This window comes from Pogona vitticeps, chromosome 10, assembly GCF_051106095.1.
Source record: "Pogona vitticeps strain Pit_001003342236 chromosome 10, PviZW2.1, whole genome shotgun sequence".
NCBI classification, from domain to species: Eukaryota; Metazoa; Chordata; class Lepidosauria; order Squamata; family Agamidae; genus Pogona; species Pogona vitticeps.
Window position 1 is genome coordinate 23,375,496 of NC_135792.1, and position 18,838 is coordinate 23,394,333.

The window sequence follows — 18,838 nt, forward strand, 5'->3', positions numbered from 1 at the left end:
TGTGATTCAGTTCTTCTGCTACTGTGAATCTAACGTAAATAGTATGGCGTTATTTGGATTTTTTTTCTCTCTCTCTTCCTTTTCTTCAACTGGACCGAGTAGATGTCAGAGAGATGTGACTCTCCTATGCTTTGAGGAAAGGATCCTCCCCCCCCCCGCCCGCTCCCTTCCTTTTTGCTGGAGCCACTCAGGAGTATTCGGAAAAATTCTGTGTAGCCCAAGTTCCATGGAAAAACAGGAGTCTAAAACTGACAAGAAGCAGACCCATCTTCCCCTAATGAGAAAAATTAAGTGTCCCTCTGGAAGGTGCTTAAAGTGAAAGAATTGTGGGGTTGATTTTTGTTTTTTGTTTTTTGGCCCCTTTGTGTTCGTATTCACCTTTCCAAATTCAACACTTTCATAAGAGTGCTACAAAAATTCTTGTATTTACAGCACATATCATTGCCGGTGGACTTTAGTACAATTTTGAGCTCATACCCTATCCCGCCTACATTTCAGGGAGTGTCCTTTCGGTCTGCGTTCCTCTGTGGATTCTGCCGTGTGTTTAATGAATTTGCATGGCTTAGGTCTCCCCTTTGACAGACTAAGAGCATGTGTTAATTTTTCTGTCAGGGCTGAAAAATTAAACCAATTCTCTGTTGCCAACCCCTCCTTGGTGGTCCCTGTTCTATCGTTAAACTTACCTTGACAAAGAGCAAAGCTTTCTTTGTGTATTGGGTGGGTAAGATGCTTACTTAAGTTACTTTAATACTAACCGTAGAACTGAATAGCTGGAAGGGACCCTCTGGAACCTCTAGTTCAGCCACTCTCAAGGAGGACTCCAGTGGGGAATCAGACTCCCAACCTCTGGCAAAACCACCGAATGTTTAATACAAATATGTAGAATATGTAAGATGTGCAAATTTGTCAACATTGTATCATGTGGACTGTTGGGATGCTCAGCTTTGGTGGGTCATGGTGAAGAACTGTAAGGCACTGCCTGTGAATCTGGACTTTTGACAGCCTGCCGTGCACCAGCCCAGAAAAGAATCTCCTGACACAATAGCCTTGGCATTGTCTAATTTTGCTTGAGTGCTTTGATGTTCTGAGATTTTAAAAAATAAATTTCTGCCACACACAGCCCGTGGGAATCCAGCGCCCATTTCGGTTGTCTCGTTGATGTGTCTGCATGCCATCGAGTGATTCACTGGCAGGAAAGAGGGTCTCTGCAGAAAATCCATCATGTTTGGAAGCAAGGATGGGCCAGAGATTTTTTTTTTAAAAGGATAATTTTGGATTGCTTCATTTGAGTCATGGAAAAAATGTTGAACTCTCTTGGGGTTAATTTTAGGGATCCAGGAGGGGAGAATGAATGCTGCAGAATGCTGCCTGGAGAGCGGCAACAGATGGAAAGAAGGGCTTTGGACCAGAAAGGGAAGGCAAAGCCAAGGATCACAACTTGTGGATGGAGCTGGTTGATTTCACAAGGGACAGCGCAAAACCCAAACCAACGCTGTTCTTTCCATTCGTGTGCATTTGCCTCCCAGTCCGCTCTGTGTTGAAGTCCCACTGGGGTTTTATTGATGTCACTCAATACTCTAGTGACATGGGCATACGTCTTAGCAAAAGAGATGGGAAGGATGAGGCACATGTTCTTTTTTTATTGGGTTTGCCATTCCAGAGTTCTGTCTGTATTATGCTCAACCTTGTCTTTCCAGAATGCAAGTGTCTGATTTATTTATTTAAAAAAGAAGAAAGCATTTTTCATCTGTTACCTAGTGCCAAATGTTAAATAATATTCATTAAAAAAAAAAACCTCTCTGGTTTATGATTGTGGGATATTGTGCTTCTGTACCCACGATTCAAAGTCAGGAAATGGCCCAATATTGCTGCACAATATCGTGCCCATGGTGCCAGCAGGGAAAAAGGATACCAAGGTTTAACTAGTGAAGGGCAACCTGAATGTTGGTGATACCAATGTCAGCAGTCAAGATGGTCTACTCTACAGGATCCCCTCTTGTGCTCAATGCCATTCACAAAGTGACATCACGCAGGGGAAGATCCAGAAGCCGACTCCTATTTTTCATCTGTTAACAGCTTCTCACCTAAACACAAAGCAATTGTCAGGGCTATTTTTCAGCCAATGTGACTGGTAGTTGATTATTTTAAATATGTCTCTCTCTCTGTCTCTCTTATCTCTAGGTGCATCTACTCAAAAATATGTTCAGTGGGATTTAACTCCCCAGTAAGCAAGTGCAGGTTTACAGCCATAAGCTGTAGTTAAAGCAGTAGTTAAAATTTCTTTTCAAGCTTAAATGGTATATTGGTTAACGTCTGCTCCTTCTTGTGCAATAGCGGTAAAGCTAGAACGTGCTGAAAATGAGAAATAATTGGAAGACAATGGGTGGTACTCATTACTGACTCTTTTCAGGAGCTGAGTACTTGAAAGACCAGGAGGTTCTTTTCAGAAATGTGGTTGACGTTGGCCATCCAGTTGAGTTTACTGGGGAGACAGAAACATCGGTGTCATGTTAGGGCGTGGGGCCCTATACTGCAAAGCTCTCGTGTATACTGATGTTGCTGGATTTTTTTAAAAAAAAAAAGGCTAAGAGAGAGATGCAGATCTCGAGAATCAAGACAGAGGTTCGAAGTTTGTTTTTTTTAATGGATCAGCAGGACTTTGCAGTCTGCTTGCTAACCAGATGTTTTCATGCACACCCCATGGCAAGTGAGGAGAGAGGGAAAGTAACACAGTGGTAGAGCACATGAGAAAGGGGTCATGTTCATCTCCCTGGTCTCAACAGCTTAACAAGTATCAAGTCCATTAGGGTTAGAAGAACTCTCCAGGAGAACCTAGCAGGTCTCCAACGGTCAGTATCCACAGGATATTGGGCTAGACAAGGAAAAATACCCTTGAAATATGCTTATGTCCCAGCTGGAGGACAGTTCCTTTCCCTCATCTCTTGCAAGGATGGTCCTATTCCACAGAGCATCTTAGGTGTGTCTGTTTCCTGCTGAGCGAGGAAGGCAGCTTTAGTAGTTGCTAATCCAGGGCAATGCACTTCTCCCTTGAATTGCATGGGTGTGAATGTTTTCAACCAATACTCCAATATATAAAAATTCCATAAATAAATATTCAATGTATACTATGTCCCTGGCTACTCAGAACCCCATAAGTTCAGCGCTGAAGATACCAAAGTGGACTGCTTGCCCCCAAACACAACATCTCAAATTCAGCCTCTAGATCGACGGGGGGGGGGGGAATCCTTTAAGGCTCATTGCAAACGGTACTGTATGAAAAGGACTGCCAGTGCTATGAAAGAGAATCCCAATAGAGAGAACTATATTCTCTCTCTCTCTCTCTCTCTCTCTCTCTCTCTCTCTCTCTCTCTCTCTCTCTGTGTGTGTGTGTGTGTGTGTGAGAGAGAGAGAGAGAGAGAGAGAGAACTGCTTATGCTTTGTAGTTGCATTTTTGGGGACACATGAGTTATACACAGATTTTGAACTGCATGGGGATCCAACCCCAGCCTAGTTGAAGGCCAGGGATGCTGGCAGATTGTTGGCTCTGAGTTCTAATCTTTGGTACGGAGTCTAAAGCCCCAGGTCTGAGCCCTTATTAAAAACAAACTCTTTTTCCCCAGAAAAAAAGGAGGGATGGGCGGGATCCGAGTTGAGTTCCAGTCATTTTTTGGGGGGGGGACGACCCCGAGCTGAGTCACCAGTGTGACTTAAGTCCAACTTGATAGGGAGTCCTACAACTCGAGTCCTCCTTCCCCTTGAAGGGAGAGAACTGTTCCAGTGTCAAGGCCTCTGGGGAGCTGATATTCAGTATATTCTCCATCCTGCCCCATATCACCCTGCTTCTTTCTGCAATGCAAAAAAAAAATGTTATGGCAATATTTCATAAGGAAACAAGGCTTCACGGTGTAAGCCTATTTAAACCCATACGTTCCCAAGAGTTGAAACAGGGAGGGAGGAAGACCGAGAGGCATTGATACAATATTGATCTTCCTTGCCTTGTGACTCTTTCAGAGTAGGAGTCTAAGGAGGCAGAGAGAGAGGGAGAGAGAAGCTGTGAATCTCCATTTCTAACGGTGCCTTCCAGGTCTCTACAGCAGCTGTTCTCGGTTTTTTCTCTCTCGAAAGGCAACTGGTTCACTGCTCTCTCCCATTTTGAATGGCCGTGCCAGTGCTGGTTGTTTTTTTTTAATAGATAAAATATTTTTAAAGGCTATGCAGGGAGCCTTAGAGGAGGCCACATCCTCTCCACCAGAGATAAAGAAGAGAAACAACAACCGCTTGTAAAAAAAAAAGACGTTTGAGCAGCTGTCTCCAAACACCCGGCGTCGTCGAACCTTGGAAGTTCTACCTGAGTAAGAATCCTGTCGGATTAGGATAACCGAGGCTGACGGTCGGCTTTTCAAATGGATTCTGAGGTGTGGGGAAACGGGTGGGGTGGAGACCTGCGGAGTTGATCTGCCTTGTCGTATTTGCTCTCTCTTTCTGCTCTCCTTGCGTCTGCTTCTTTTTGTTCTATTTTTGATGATCCAGACAGGCTAAATCGCATAGAAATCTTCTGGGGCCTTTTTTCCTCCACTTTACTGTTCCTATCAAGCAGAAATATGCAGCCTGCCAGTCTGAAACCTCTTTTTCTTCTTCTTTTTTTAATCCAGTGCTTTCTGGAAACTCTTCCAAATATTGAAAGAAAGGTGTGTCGGGGTGATTGTGCGCAGAAGTGTCCAGCCTGGTTGTGCTAGGATGGAAAGGATGCTTGTGAGATCCTGTCCCCAGTACTGCTTTTATCTTGTTTTCATCCACTTAATTTTAGGACAGGGCATGAACCACAATGAAAAACAGCAACATTAAAAGTTTGTTCTGGCATGGGGGGGCATTTTCGTGTTTGAGAAACTGAAACATGATGGGGACACACTTCTGCCATAACATGGTCATGAGTTGTGTGATTGCAAGGTGGGTTTTCTTTATTGCTGCTGCAGAAGGCTAAGGTGTCTGTCCTTCTCGGATTAATCATGTTGATGTCTGTATCATATGTTCTTTAAAATATGCCAAAATGTTATCTCCTCTGGTTCCTTGGTTTAATGGAAGGAGCAGAGGCAAATGCTCCCCCCCCCAGTCCTTGCTGAGAAGGGCAGAGGGCTTGGCAGGTGGCAGTAAAGGATATCAGGGAGGGCAATAAGTGAGTGGATGAGGGTCTTGTGTTCTGAACAGAAGGCTGTCAAAGCATGGGTCTGAAGGAGAAGAGGAAGAGACCAGTCCTCTCCGTGTTCTTCTTGATTGCTTTTAGTGTTACACTTGCTCTGCGGAAAATAACCAATTAGCGGTAATAATCTGCTGGATTCAACCTTAGCTGTCCATTAGAGTAGACCTATTGAAATCAGTGGGACCTATTTTAGTGTAAACATGCGAAACCCGTTTCAACTGACCTTTTCTGGTTAGTGCTAACAATCAATGATGATCATAATGTTTATCCAGCCCTTCTTCTGCCAGTTTGCGCTTAGCCTTCTTCTATGTGTTGAATGACCTCTGTATTTTTTCCCCCCAAACCCACAGGAAATCATCCACTTATTTATTTATTTTAAATATTTATATATTTATATACCACGTGTCTTAGAGACAAGCACTATTCTGGCCAGTTAACGATTTAAAAAATAATATTACCCCACCAGACCCAACACTATAATATCAGTATTACTGGCAACACCAGAACCAAAATATCACTTTAAACCCTAAATGATAGTGGGACCAAGTGACTCATATACATTACTCACTTGGGGGGAGTAATGTCTTTAAAAGCTTCTTTAAAAGTAGGGTCTTTAACACCCTCTTGAAAATGGGGAGGGAAGGGGTTTGGTGAATTTCTAACAAGGATGGGGCCATGGCCGAGAAGGCCCCGTTTCTCGTAAACGTCTTCTTTGCCTCTCTCAGCATGGCAGTCGATAAAGAGCAAGGCCTGGGAGGGTCAGGTGCTATGGGCTGAGAGGTCCTGCAGGAGAGTTGGGGGTTTGTCTTACCTCCCTTGCCGTCATCTTTTTATTCTCACAATGGTCTCGAGAGTTAGTTTGTCTCTAAGAGGGTGATTTGCCGGGATTGATCTCTCTCCGCTTCACGCTGGCATGGGGGTGTCAACCTTGTTCACTCTGGTCCCAGTTCCAATGCTTGTAAACATTACCCCAGCCCTCCCCCCATGTTTCTCTTAAAGCTGTCCCTCCACCCGCATGACCAGTAGGCAAAGATAATGGCAGTTGTCATCCAGAGCACCTAGAAGGACCCTTGTTAGACAAGATTACAGTGAACTGAACTGCCCTGACTCGCATGTGGATGAATGCATCCCGCGGCTTGGGTTGTCATAGATGTAGGGGCATAAAGTTCTTTCCATCCAAACCCATTTGTTATTAATTGCATCTGGGACTAGCTGTTCTTCCAGGAAGGAGGTGGGAAACATTTAACTCCCATTTGGCTCCAGTCCAGTTCATATGTGTAGGTGTGGTTAGAAGAGGAGGCTGTTGTGTGCCATCCCTAAAAGGAGTGCAACCTTCAAGGCAGATGGGTGGCACCCGAGAGCAATAACAGGAAGGGGAGCTGTCCACATGTTTATTGCAGTGCCCCTCCCATCATGCCTTAGTGCCGGCCAGGATGGCTCAGCCAGATGGAGATCGGAGTTCAGCAACATCCTGGAGGGTTACTGGTCCTCTTGTTTTAAAAAGGCAGTTTCTGTCCTCCTGGTTGAGCAGGAAGCAATTAAGGGTGATGACAGGGAGACAGAGAGAAATGGTCTTACTTTTGTTGGGCGTCCAAAACAGATGGTGTTCTGGGAGACGTAGTCTTCTTCTCTCAGCCATGGAAAGAGATTTCCTGAGACACAGGGAAAGCTTGCGAAAAGCACCGCCAGTGGGCCATGTTGGCTGCGGCATTCTGGGTGACATAATCTGAGCAAACCGAAAAAGCCCCAACAAATTTGTGCTATTGCTGGATTCACTTGATATTCCATAAGAAGTTACCCTACGTTAAATCAGTCCCCTGGGTCATCTAACCTGATATTCTCAGCTCTGACTGGCAGCTGCTCTCCAAGGTGATTTGCTGGCCGTACCTTGAGATCGTTGACATTTCTGGTGGTCTTCCCTCCAAATATTAAACTAGGCTCATCCTGTCTTAGCTTCCAAAAATCAGGCAAGATCATGTATATTAGGTTCGATCTTCCGTGATAGGTAATCCTCCTCTAAAGCAAGATTGGGCAGAAGATGCTTTGGAACCTTATGGTCGATCTCTGGATGATCCATTCATTAGTGGACTGCTTTTCGTTACTGGTTCTGGCGCCTTTTACAGCAGCGACAACCAAAAACGGGGTGGCATCATTTCCCCTTTGAATAACAGCTGCTGAGGTGGGGAAAGGGGGAATTCAGGAAAGGGGGTGCCCCTAATAAAAAGCACACAAGCCCAGTTTTTGCTTTGCAATTAAGGAATCTTTCAGCATAATTGTTTGTAGACGGGGGCATCATAACCCAGAAGTTTATGGACGCATTGGCTGAGATGTCATGTGGATAAATGGTGTCCCTTGCATGGTTTTATAACGTGTTATATTCAGCCTGTTAACCAGAACACAGCTTGTTTGCTCTTTGGAACAGGCTATACAAATACACTAAAAGGCAAGCCTTGATTGAACTGGCCTTCGAGCGTCGTGGGTTTGCAAAGCGCCAGGGACAGGAAGTTAAATATCGGTGGCATTATGGTGCGCGGCATCAGCCTCTTTCCTGCCTCATTCTCTCTTTTTTTGCTGCCTTTGGGGTGAGGGGAAACTGGCTGCCCTTCCCTCAAAACCATTCTGAATCCCCAAACCAAGGTTGTCACTTGGGAAGAGAAGAAGGAAATGAACACAGACCAGGCATTGACGATTCTCAAAACCTCTGCACTGCATCTGCCAATGGAAAACTCATCACTTTGTGCTGCAAGATCAACATGATAAAGTTGTTAATGCTCTCTGCTCCATAAATGATAAAAATACAATCATACTTAGGCAAGCGTCGTAGAAGGGATGAAGGGAAAAGAGGAAGAAAGCTGGTGTTTGTGTAGCAGAAATGTTTGAATCTCCCTTGTTCAGGGGGTAGATTTTCACATAATGCTGAATCACATCTGGTATGTTGCATATAACCAAGAATATGCCTGCACAAAGCAGATTTACATGAATTCAAGCATTTCCCTCCTGGTTTCTTGTTGCATGGCTATAAGAAGGATTACATCAGAATTTTGTTTCTCTGACTTCCTGTTGCATCTGAGCCAGGAAGTATGGTTTAAAATAAACTCTAGCCTGTTGCTGAACAAACCAGCTTCAAACCCTGGATTGCTGTTGTGGTTTGTTTAGCAAACTTGGAGCTTCTCTGAAACCACAATTTCTAGATTATGTGTAATATCATGCCAGAAGTGTGATCAGGTGAAATTGAAGCCTGGTCTGTTTCTTCTGCCAGTTATGCCAGAGGTGGAATTGTGTCACCTTGCTACTTTTGTGTGGTCTTATTCTTGTTTTTCATATGTCACCACAAAACCTAGTTTAGTGTTACACGTGAATGCAAAGTCAATGACTAGATAATCAAAAACTATATTAAAAACCACTAAACTGGTTATTATCTGTCCTGATTTTTCATTTTGTCATTACTGATAGCCCATGCTAGTTTCAGATCAGAGGTTGGAAGTCACTACCTACAAATGAGTTATTTCTAATTGATTCCCTTTTCAGTAATGAAAGCACAAATATATAACATCACACTCATAGTCTAATGAGGGATTTTCCCGCTGCTTTTGCATTATGACTGGTCCATTTAAACTACTTAGATAGTTGGAGAAGCCTTACTAAATTGTGGAGAAAGAATACCATATCACATGGTTCAGTGCCAGAGGTGTACAGATATGTGTTCTTAGGCTATTTGTTGTTGTTGTTATGTGCCTTTCTTTAGGGAGTTAGTCTACCTCGTGTTTGCTCTTCCTCCTTTGCTGCTGCCTTTCACCTTTCCAAGCATGATTTTCTTTTCCAGAGAACCCTGCCTTATCATGAGGTGTTGTTTCTCATTCCACTGTTTCATGCTTGTTCATGATTCTTGGAACCTCTGGCCAAGAATAACATACATTTTGTATCACAAGCCTTCGCCTTTTTGTTTCAGAAAATTGTTTATTTTTTCCCCCCAATTTCCTGAAACAAAATTCTTTGCACATCTGAGACTTACCTGGTGGACCGTTAATCACTTTACCCCTGCCAAAGAAATTTTGTGCAATCAACACTTTATTCATGCTGTTGTCACTTTGAAATTTATTTATCTGGGCACTTAGTTGCCCTCCTATTTGACCGCAGTCTTCCAGAGAAGTGCAGATTTGTGTAGTGGTAGCATGTATGGCGTGCAACACTTGCTAGTCATGTAACAAGTGCAACTGAAGTAATATTTTTATAGTCAGTTTCCCAAATGACTCTTAACTAGTATTTTAAAAGGCTTTTGGGGTTGAATTTCCCAGATTTCATTCTCTCCCTCAGTCAAAACTTCTTTCAAGAAGTAACAAAAATCAGTGTGGGTAGTTCAGTGAGTTAGATCTCTGGCTCCAGAGCCAGAGGTTGGGAGTTTGATTCCCCAATTGTGTCTCCAGGGAGAAGAGCCAGCCTGGGTAGCCTTGGGCCAGCTGCACCGTCCCAGGGCACCCACAGAAGAAGGGAAGGGCCAACCACTTCTAAGTACTCTCTTTCTGGAAAACGCTGAAAAGGGTTCCCATAAGTCAGAATTGACTGAGGGCACACAATGATGATGATGATGATGATGATGATGATGATGATGATGATGATGATGATGATGATGACGACGACGACGACGACGACAAGTGGCACAATCAGTTATTAAAAAACAACAACAACAGAACAAGCAAAGTGTTATTCTCCAACCTGGAAATAACTAATGGAATTTATTCCTTCTTAAAAGCAACGTTCCAAGCTCTGACGGTAACTTTGTTTAAAAATAACTTTCCAGTCTCTGCTTCAAATTAGATCCACTCCATCTGGTGTCAACCGTACTGATGCATCGGCTCGACCTAGTATCGCTCAGTTGTCAGAAGAGCAAGAACTCATCCTGACACCTACCCATTGTCATGACTAATTGCAGGAGTTAATTGGTACCACGGACATCCAGTCCTCAGATACATGCTTCCTTTTGTGTGCGGAAGGCGCATTGCTAATACTTAGTAACAGGACCAGGTTTCTTGCAATATCATGGTTTGCAGGGAGGACAGAAGGACAAGGTGTATGGAACACGGTTGCCCAGACCCCCTTTGTTCCTCCTCCCTTCGCGCTCCGTGTTCCTTGTGTGTCGTGCCTTAAACATGTATTGAAAAACTATGGACAGCTGTCTATCTTTATAAGCATATCTGGAACTCTTCCGGATAAAGAGTGGGGTTGATATTCTTTGGAGTACCCATCGTGGTGTAGTGGATAGAATGATGGATTAGTACTCTGGAGACCAGGGTTTGAATCCCTGCTCAGCCGTGGAAACTCACTGAGGATGTGGAACGGATAAAACCAGTCCTTAAATATCTTGCTTGCCTCGAAAGCCGGATTGGGCTCACCGTAAGTCGGTTCTGACTTGATGGCCCATAACTAACTAGAGAGACTTTAAAGTGGACGGGAAACCTTTAGCTTTCTAGGTGTTAATGGGCTACAGCTTGCCCATTCCTTTACCTTTACCCTGGCAGAGTAAAGCAGATGGGATTTTGTAAGCCAAAGAGTTACCCCTTTACTTGACTGGATGGACATCTACTAGAGATGGGATATTTGTATTTGTCTCCCAAGGGAGACGAATACGAATATCGCCACCACAAGGTGGCCAGGCCTTTTGGACCCTCCTCCAAGAACCACCCCGGTCCACTCACCGGGCTTTGCATGGCATGCACAGCTGTTGCCAGTAACTGTGTGCCTATCGTGGAAGTCGCCCAGCCGGTGCTTCCTCATCTCCCTGAGCTGCTGACCATCCAGCAGCTGAACGGGAAGACTCCTCGTCCTGCCTCCTTCCTGGATTGGTCAGCAGCACAGGGAGGCGGGGGAAGCACCGGGTTTTTCTACTTCCGTGTTTGGCACAAAGTTACCGACAATGGCCGCACAACCCCTGTGAAGCCTGGTGAGTGGGAATGGACCTCCAGGGCGCCTGTGGTGCCGCCCTTCGTATTCGTAAACCGAGGGATACAAATAGGAAAGCTCTCGTGTCGAATATCTACGGAGTGTTCCATGGCCTTTTCATTCAACATGACAACATCGCACAACTCGGAAACTCATGGAGGATCTCAGGAAAAGACGGTTCCTTTTTCTCAGAACCACGCTATTTTCAAAGTCAGGGGAAGCTGAGTTAATTTTTTTTATTCATTCGTTTCGGCCATATGGATTGGGGTTGGTGGAAATAATTCTGTCCTATGGTGCACCAGAATAAGGCATGCGATCTCCTGAGGTTGCGTTTGTTTAGAATTGAGTGGCTGTAATTCTTAGCCATAGGAAGAAATGCACCAGTTCTTCCAAAATCATTTGAGTTGCAATTTATTCCTTTTCTTTCACTGGTCAGTTCTTGGATACATAAGGAATTATGACACTGAGAGACTCTCCAGGTTGTGCTATCAGCTGCCGTTACAATTTTCTCCGTGTGCTCCAAATACTGTATTTGCTTTCTGGGTGTAAGGACTCAGCAGCTGATGGGAGTCTTGCTTCGTGTCACTGTGTTCTGTTGACGTACGGGTGTTACTGTAATTTCTTGACACTTCTAAAACTGTGCCATTTCCTCCTGGATTTTGACAGCCAGAGGGCTTTATATACCCAAGACAGCCTATGACAGATAAATCATCACGGACAGCAGAAACAAAGTTCATTCTTACTGGCACAATGTATTTCGGCTGCCATCCTTCCATAGCAACGAAAACAAAGTGCTTAAGGAAATAGATGGAATTGGATGCTGTTCTTGCAGAAGAACTTCACCTAAAATGGAGTGATCCACTCCACATTTACTCAGCAGTAAAGCCCACTGTGTTCGGTGGACCTCATTCCTGCTTTTACGCCTAGGGTTGCAGAAGTGCATTGCTTTCTCTGGTTTTTTCAGATGGTAGAAACACACACATATTTTAATTTGTCTCTTCCAAGGGCTTGGAAAGGGACTCAAGGTGGGTTACAAAATTAAAAACAATATGACAAGCAGAAAGCAAAAACAAACAAACAAAAAAAAACCCACACACCTTAGCATGTTATTCAAATATTAAATAAGAGTTAATAGCGTTATATTAAAAAAAAAAAAAGAATTAGAAGCAACAAAATATAAACTACCCTGTTTATTGTCTCCTAAACAGTCTGTCAGTAAGGAAAAGCCTGCCTGAAGAGAGAGGTCTTCGCCTGCCTGTGGAAGGACAGCAAAGATGGGGCCAGGCTGGCTTCTTGTTGGGGGAGGGGGGTCCAGAATCTGGGAGCAGCCACAGAGAAGGCCCTGTCCCGTGTATACACCTCAGAAGGTCTTCCCTCCCTGGGTGATCTTAGCACCCAGGCAGGCTCATAAAGGGAAATACTGTACAGTGGTACCTTGACTTGCAAACTTAATCCGTATTGGAATTAAGTTCGCAGGTTGAAAAGTTCGCAAGTCGAGTCAAACTTTCCCATTGGAGTGCATTGAAAACCATTTACAGTGGTGCCTCACAAGACGAATTTAATTCGTTCCGCGGTTAATGTTGTCTTGCAAAAAATTCATTTTGTGAAACGCGTTTTCCCATAGGAATGCCTTGACATCTAATTAATGCGTTCCTATGGGCAAAAAAAAAAGTCAGAACAAAGTCAAATTTGGTTTACAAAGGGTTTATTAAGTGCTCTTTAAATCCATACATATTGTGCAGATGATTTTTAAAAAATTAAATAAAAAAACAACTTTTTAAACATCATAGAAAAACATTTAAAAATCAGCAGACATGAGGCAGGAACAAAAAACGGAAAACATTCGTCTTGCGAAGCACGGCCATAGGAACATTGGTCTTGCGAGTCATCAACCCCCATTGCAAAAACCATTTGTCTTGTGAGGTTTTTTGCCTGCAAGGCATTTGTCTTGCGAGGCACCACTGTAATCCGTACCTGCTGTTTTCCTTTCAAAGGTTGAGGCGCTGTTCGTAGGTAGAGGCATTAGTTCCCATAGGAACTAATGCAAAGCCGGTTAATCTGTACTCTACCACTAGGGGTGAATTTTTTTTAAAAAAATTTCTTCTTTTGACCTAAGGTGAAAAGGTGTTTTTTTTTCGGTTTGCAAATCGAGGCTCCGTTCACAAGTCAAAGCAACATTTTGCGAACAGAGCCATTCGTAACTCAAATTGTTCGCAAGTGGGGATGTTCGGAAGTCGAGGTACCACTGTAGGTTTTTTTGATAGTTGGACCCAAGGCTTTGAGAGCTTTATAGGTTAGAACCAGCACTTTGAACCGTGCCCAGAAATGGATTGTTAAAGGAAAGGAGAGTAAATAAAATTTCTGTAATTGTAGATATTGCAGGGTTCCTCCTCAAGCACAGACATGTACATTTCAGAGATGTAGAAACAGGAAGAATGAAGTACAGAGTGTGTGTTTCTTTCCTAGGCTTTTTGTGGAAATTTACCACGACATTTCCGCATGGCTCCTTAACTCGGCACCTGAACGTAAATAGTTTTGCTATGTGTTTGTTCTTCCCCAGAAGAAAATCTACAAGTACAAGAAGGTGCTGAGTAATCCCAGCCGCTTGGAGGTGGTTTTGAAGGAGATCCGGACTTTGGTGGACATGGCACTGACTTCTCCCCTGCAGGATGAATCCATCCATCAAGCTCCCCTCGAGATTGTTTCCAAGTTGCTCTCAGAGGTAAGCTCCTTGAAGGGGAGAAAGTCCAGATCACCTAAAGATGTGTAAATATTTAGATTTCCAAAGCCTGCTACTGTCTTTGGGGATGAAATTCCACCGGAGCGGTTAGTCTGGTTGAAAAAGAGGATTCCTAATTTGTTGGTTACCCAGAGTTTATGACTGAACATGAATGGAACCTCTTCACTGGTCAGAATCCTGTTACTTACAACACTCCCTTAACTCACTCAGTGTGAATCTTACAGCTTATTGCTACCAAGTAAGAAAAAAAGTGTGCTGCTTATATACTACCCCATAGCCCTTAAAGCAGTGGTCCTCAACCTTGGGCCTCCAGATGTTCTTGGACTACAACTCCCAGAAGCCTTCACCACCATCTCTGCTGGCTAGGATTTCTGGGAGTTGAAGTCCAAGAACATCTGGAGGCCCAAGGTTGGGGACCACTGCCTTAAAGCACTATTTGGGTGGTTAACAATTTTATTATGTAGGGTAAACATTGCCTCACCTCGAAGTGAGTTGTGTACTCAGTTTGCCAGCTTTAGAAGAAAGGAAGGCTGACTCAACCTTGAGGCGGCTACCTGCGCCCATTGAGCTTGAACTCAGGTCATCAGCAGGACCTTGGCTGCATGCAGTACTGCAGTTTAACCGCTGTGCCATGAAGCTAAGGGGTCACTGTAGGCCTTTCCAGCTGTGTGTTGAGTCATGCAACTTGGTACACAATAGCAGAAACCTACGCTGACTTCTTAACTTCTGGCAGTTCCGTTCAGATTTATGTTGATTGTATTACGCTAGCATTAAAAAAAGAGGGGGTAGCCATTGTTTGCTGCATTAATGAACTGCGTGGAAGCTCTTAGGATCAGTTCAGAAGGAAGTTGGGCAAAGCATAAGAAATTATTTGAAGATAAGCCTCTATGAACAGAATTGTTTCTAATACTGTAGATACAATGTATGGAATTATTTTTAAACAAATTAACCTCCCTAGTGATACCAAAGTGTATCACTAGATAACACTTTTGATACAGTTTAGATTTTAAAAAGAAGGATTGGACACCCATTTCTTATCTTGTTTGGATTTTACTGATCTATTTGATGGCTTTGTCTGATTAGATGTGGTGCTTCTTTTATTAAATTTTGATTTGTTTTATGTTTGTATCACTCTGGATGGAAACTTCCCAGAGGAGAGTTTATGACTAATTTGACGTGGTATACAAGTTTAAACAAACAAACAAATTGCTTTCGTTTTGCAGAATACCAGCTTAAGTCCTCAGGAGCACGAAAATATTATCGTGGTAAGTACCTAATAACAGCTAATATCATGTCCACTCCACTCAGCTTTACTTCACTGTGTTTTCTTGGTTCATTTTTCTGCACACACTCTTCTGCTCATTCTTACCACCATGATAAACTGGGCTGAGGGTTTCTTGTCCACTGGAAAAAAATTGTGGACGGTGGTCTTGTAAGAGTTTGAGAATGTTGTCTTTGTTACCTAATAAGGTGGCCCTTCCTGAGATACGTTGAGGAGAAGGCTGAGGAAGCCATGATAATAAAAGACATTGATACTAAACAATACAGATGTGCCCATAAGCAATGCTAGGAAGCCCAGAACCCTCCAGAAGTGAGTAGATAACAACCTGTAATCTTCACGATGGGCTGCACAGGATAAGGGCTCATGGACTTTGCAGGAAATGTTCTGTAGGTAATAATATCTTCTATCTCTTTGTAGCCACAGATTGTTTTTCCTTCTAACCTCAAGGTAAACTGTGGTCAGAACATGATAGCTGAGAAGGGTAGAACTTGAAAAAGTTGGCCTTTGTGGTTTAACCCCCAGGCACCATGTGCACTAGCCAGCCATAAAAAGTAACTTTTCCAAGCTTAGGAAAGTAGTAAAATTTGTATGCATGGGAGGATTCCATTTTTTTTTTCTAAAAGAGGACCCTGCAGACTGGAAACCACCTCCTTTTCCCCCCAGACAGAACCTTATATCTTTGCTTAGAACTGACCTGTTAATCCTAAATGCTAAGAATCAGATTTCCATATTTATTGGACTATAAATTCCATATTTCCCCCTTCTGGGTGGTCTTCTTGACTCCCTGACACCTAAACGAATTTGACCCAACTCCGGGAGGGAGTGGAAGACAGGGGTGATAGCAGAGGGGGAAGAAACCCTATTTTAAATTGTGTCTCTGCAGTATTTCGCCATATCTTTGCAATCCGAAATTATCTCTGTTAAAAATACTGTATGGTTTTGCAAAATTGCCTTGCCTTGGATATGGTGTTGCTCCAACTTGGGGTTCTTTGTGCTTACATAAATAAACCTGTTTGTTGTCTGTATCATGATGAATCCCAGGGCTTGATTCTTGACCATGACGATCTCGCCAAGCTGGTTCGCAAAAATCAAGTTAGTCCGTATCTTCCCTCTAAATTGGATTCCTAACTGGGGAGGGCTGGACCTAGATTTCTAGTTGGCGTTGACACTCATTCTTCAGCCTAATATCCTCAATTTGTGAATTTGAGCCCTTGTTGCATGTCTCATTGAAGATAGTTCCTGGGTTTCTGGCTGGCTAAGGGAACAAGAAGAAAAATCAGTATTCTTGCCTCCCTTGACCAGAGAGAAAGAGAGAGATGGACAAGATACACATGCTAACGATCCCAGCAATTTATCAAAGAGGTGAAAATTGCCTCCCTCCCCCTTCTAATTTAATTTCAGCCTCTGGCACTTTCCAGGAGATTTGCTCCATAATCTAATCTACGATGCTGCTGTCACCTGAGCGCGTTTCGCGTCTCAGCGAATCTTCTCTCGCAAAAGTGACCTAATGGCAAAGTGCAGCTGTCACCGGGTGTCACCTTGCACTTAATTGTCACTCAGAAAGCTGGTTGGTTGGTCGTCATGGCAATCCATCTCTAAAACCACAGATGCTTTCCCCCCCCTTTCTGTCCCAAATAGGTTAATTTGTACTTTTTGTTACTTGCCCCCTATTTGCCATACAGTTAGAACACCCTGGAACGAAAGGAAGGGAGTGCAGAGGGTGGACAAAGAAGATAAGTTAAAAATAAGGGTGGAGGCTCGTTGATCTCTTGTTTTTCAGTTCAAGAGAAGGCCCTCACTCAACTTTGATAAGAGACAGAAGTAGGTCTGGGAGAGAGGGGCAGACATTGGTTGTGTTGCAACACAAGCCAGCCTACCCAGATGAGTGGTTATAGTTTGCCAAGAAAGGGTGAACAAAACTAAATAAAGATGGGATTTTCACATTTCTTGGGTCACAAATCCAACAGTTCTCCATTTGAAGAACTCTACCTGTCTTATGCACGTCTTTCAGGCACCTCATTTTGGCTCCCTTGGGAGAACAGGCCTAACATGGAAGACTTATTTTGGCCTTGCTCAGTCTCGCTTCCTGCTCGGAAGGAAACGGGGGCAGGAAAGAGCAGCTTAGATGGAGCTAGGCCTCTTTTATCCTAGGTGAACCCCATCAGGTAGCTAGCTATAAGATGCATGCAAATCTGGTAGAACTCCTCGCGTGGAAAATTATAGGAAGGGTAGTCCAAGAAATCCAAAAATCTCCTCCTTAAAACTGGAAGAGCCAGCCAGCCTTCCTCTACCTTCAATTTTGCTGACAGGACAAACCAAGCCCTTGGAACTGCTGACCTTAAGGAATACCTTAGAGGTGGTGATTCAGCTAGATGCTGCACTTTGGCCCCATCTGTCTATCCCTCTCACCCATTTCTCTTAGAGGAAGGGGCCGAGGCTAGTGTCTCTGCATGCTGGATTTAGCCTCACCTCACAGACCCAGAGGAATCTGGAAGAAAGGGAGTCCCCCTGGGGCCTCTGGCAGGCCGGGGAGTGCCGGCATCCATTGCTGGAGGAAGTCAACAGTCTGATGCAGGCAGCTTTTTTTGCGGCTTGCGCATGGGGCAGACGCAAACGGTTTCTGGGTCTTTGTTCTATGGCGTGTTTGTTTACAAGCCCGACGGGAGGAGGAGTTGAAAGAGATTCGCGCCTGAGCTTAGTGATGCTCAAAACGACAGCACTGGTGTTCGAAAGCTTTTGTGCAAGCTGTCCCCAGCTGTGCTTGAAAGAGTTCTGCTTTGTAAACCTGATACCAAGAATCTCTTTGTTTTGGGACAGAAAACCCCCCAGGGCCGTCCCTGTACAGGAAGAATCTTCTGTTCTAGGAGCACAGTGTCATTTGCAACGGAATCAGCAGGGACATAATTTCATTACACGCAACACGGCGGCTATAACCGCTAATGCATTCACAATGTGTAACCGCATTGGGTTGCCTAGAAATGGATGGGTAGGTGATGAGCCCAAGGTTTAGAAAGCCAGAGGTTCCTTCTGGGGGAAAAAAAATGCAAGAACAGTCAGATGTTTCAGAAACTAAGATTTGAAGTCTATTGTGTTTCTGTTTCTCTTCCAGTGAGAAGCCCCAAATAGACTATTGCAAATAAATTTATCTTGCGTGATTACTTGTCCACATTTATGCAGAATAAAACCAAACTCTGCAGGTGGGCAATATCTTTATTAAAACTGAGTCCATTTCTACAGCATCGTGTACGTTTTGTTTGGGTATGGCTTACGTGTTTTGTTCTCCTGGATCAGCAGAACTAACTTACATTCATTATTAGTGAAAAGAAAAAGACAGAGAAAATGGACCTCCCATCTTTCAGCAGCTTCCCCTTTATGCTCAGAGAGTGGCCACTTTTATTTGCCATTATTGGTGTTGGTGAAAATGTTATGAACCGTTCTATCAAAATGAGTTATCTCTGCTGATATGGACAAATTGTGTGATACATAGGACCTCCCACACTGGCAACACAAAGGGCAGAAAAAGCATTTGCTGCAACACACACACAAAACACACACTTATGTGCTTTGGTGTTGCTTTTGTTTACTGTTTTTTACTGTGATCTTTGTCACCCTTTTAAACATTTACCCGTATTTTTCGCTCCATAAGATGCACTTTTCCATAAGACGGACCAATTTTTTAGTA

The 18,838-nt window shown here is 43.7% G+C and overlaps 1 protein-coding gene across 2 annotated transcripts in view; it reads left to right on the forward strand.

Moving 5' to 3' along the window:
- The window catches only part of CMIP (c-Maf inducing protein), a 164,742-nt gene that overhangs the window by 110,674 nt on the left and 35,230 nt on the right, over positions 1-18,838 (forward strand). The window contains exons 4-5 of one of the 2 annotated variants that reach the window (XM_020805720.3): positions 13,668-13,856; positions 15,098-15,139. In XM_020805720.3, the coding sequence (XP_020661379.3) occupies positions 13,668-13,856; positions 15,098-15,139 (231 nt within the window). The remainder of the gene's footprint in view (positions 1-13,667; positions 13,857-15,097; positions 15,140-18,838) is intronic. The other variant, XM_020805721.3, reaches the window with a different exon arrangement.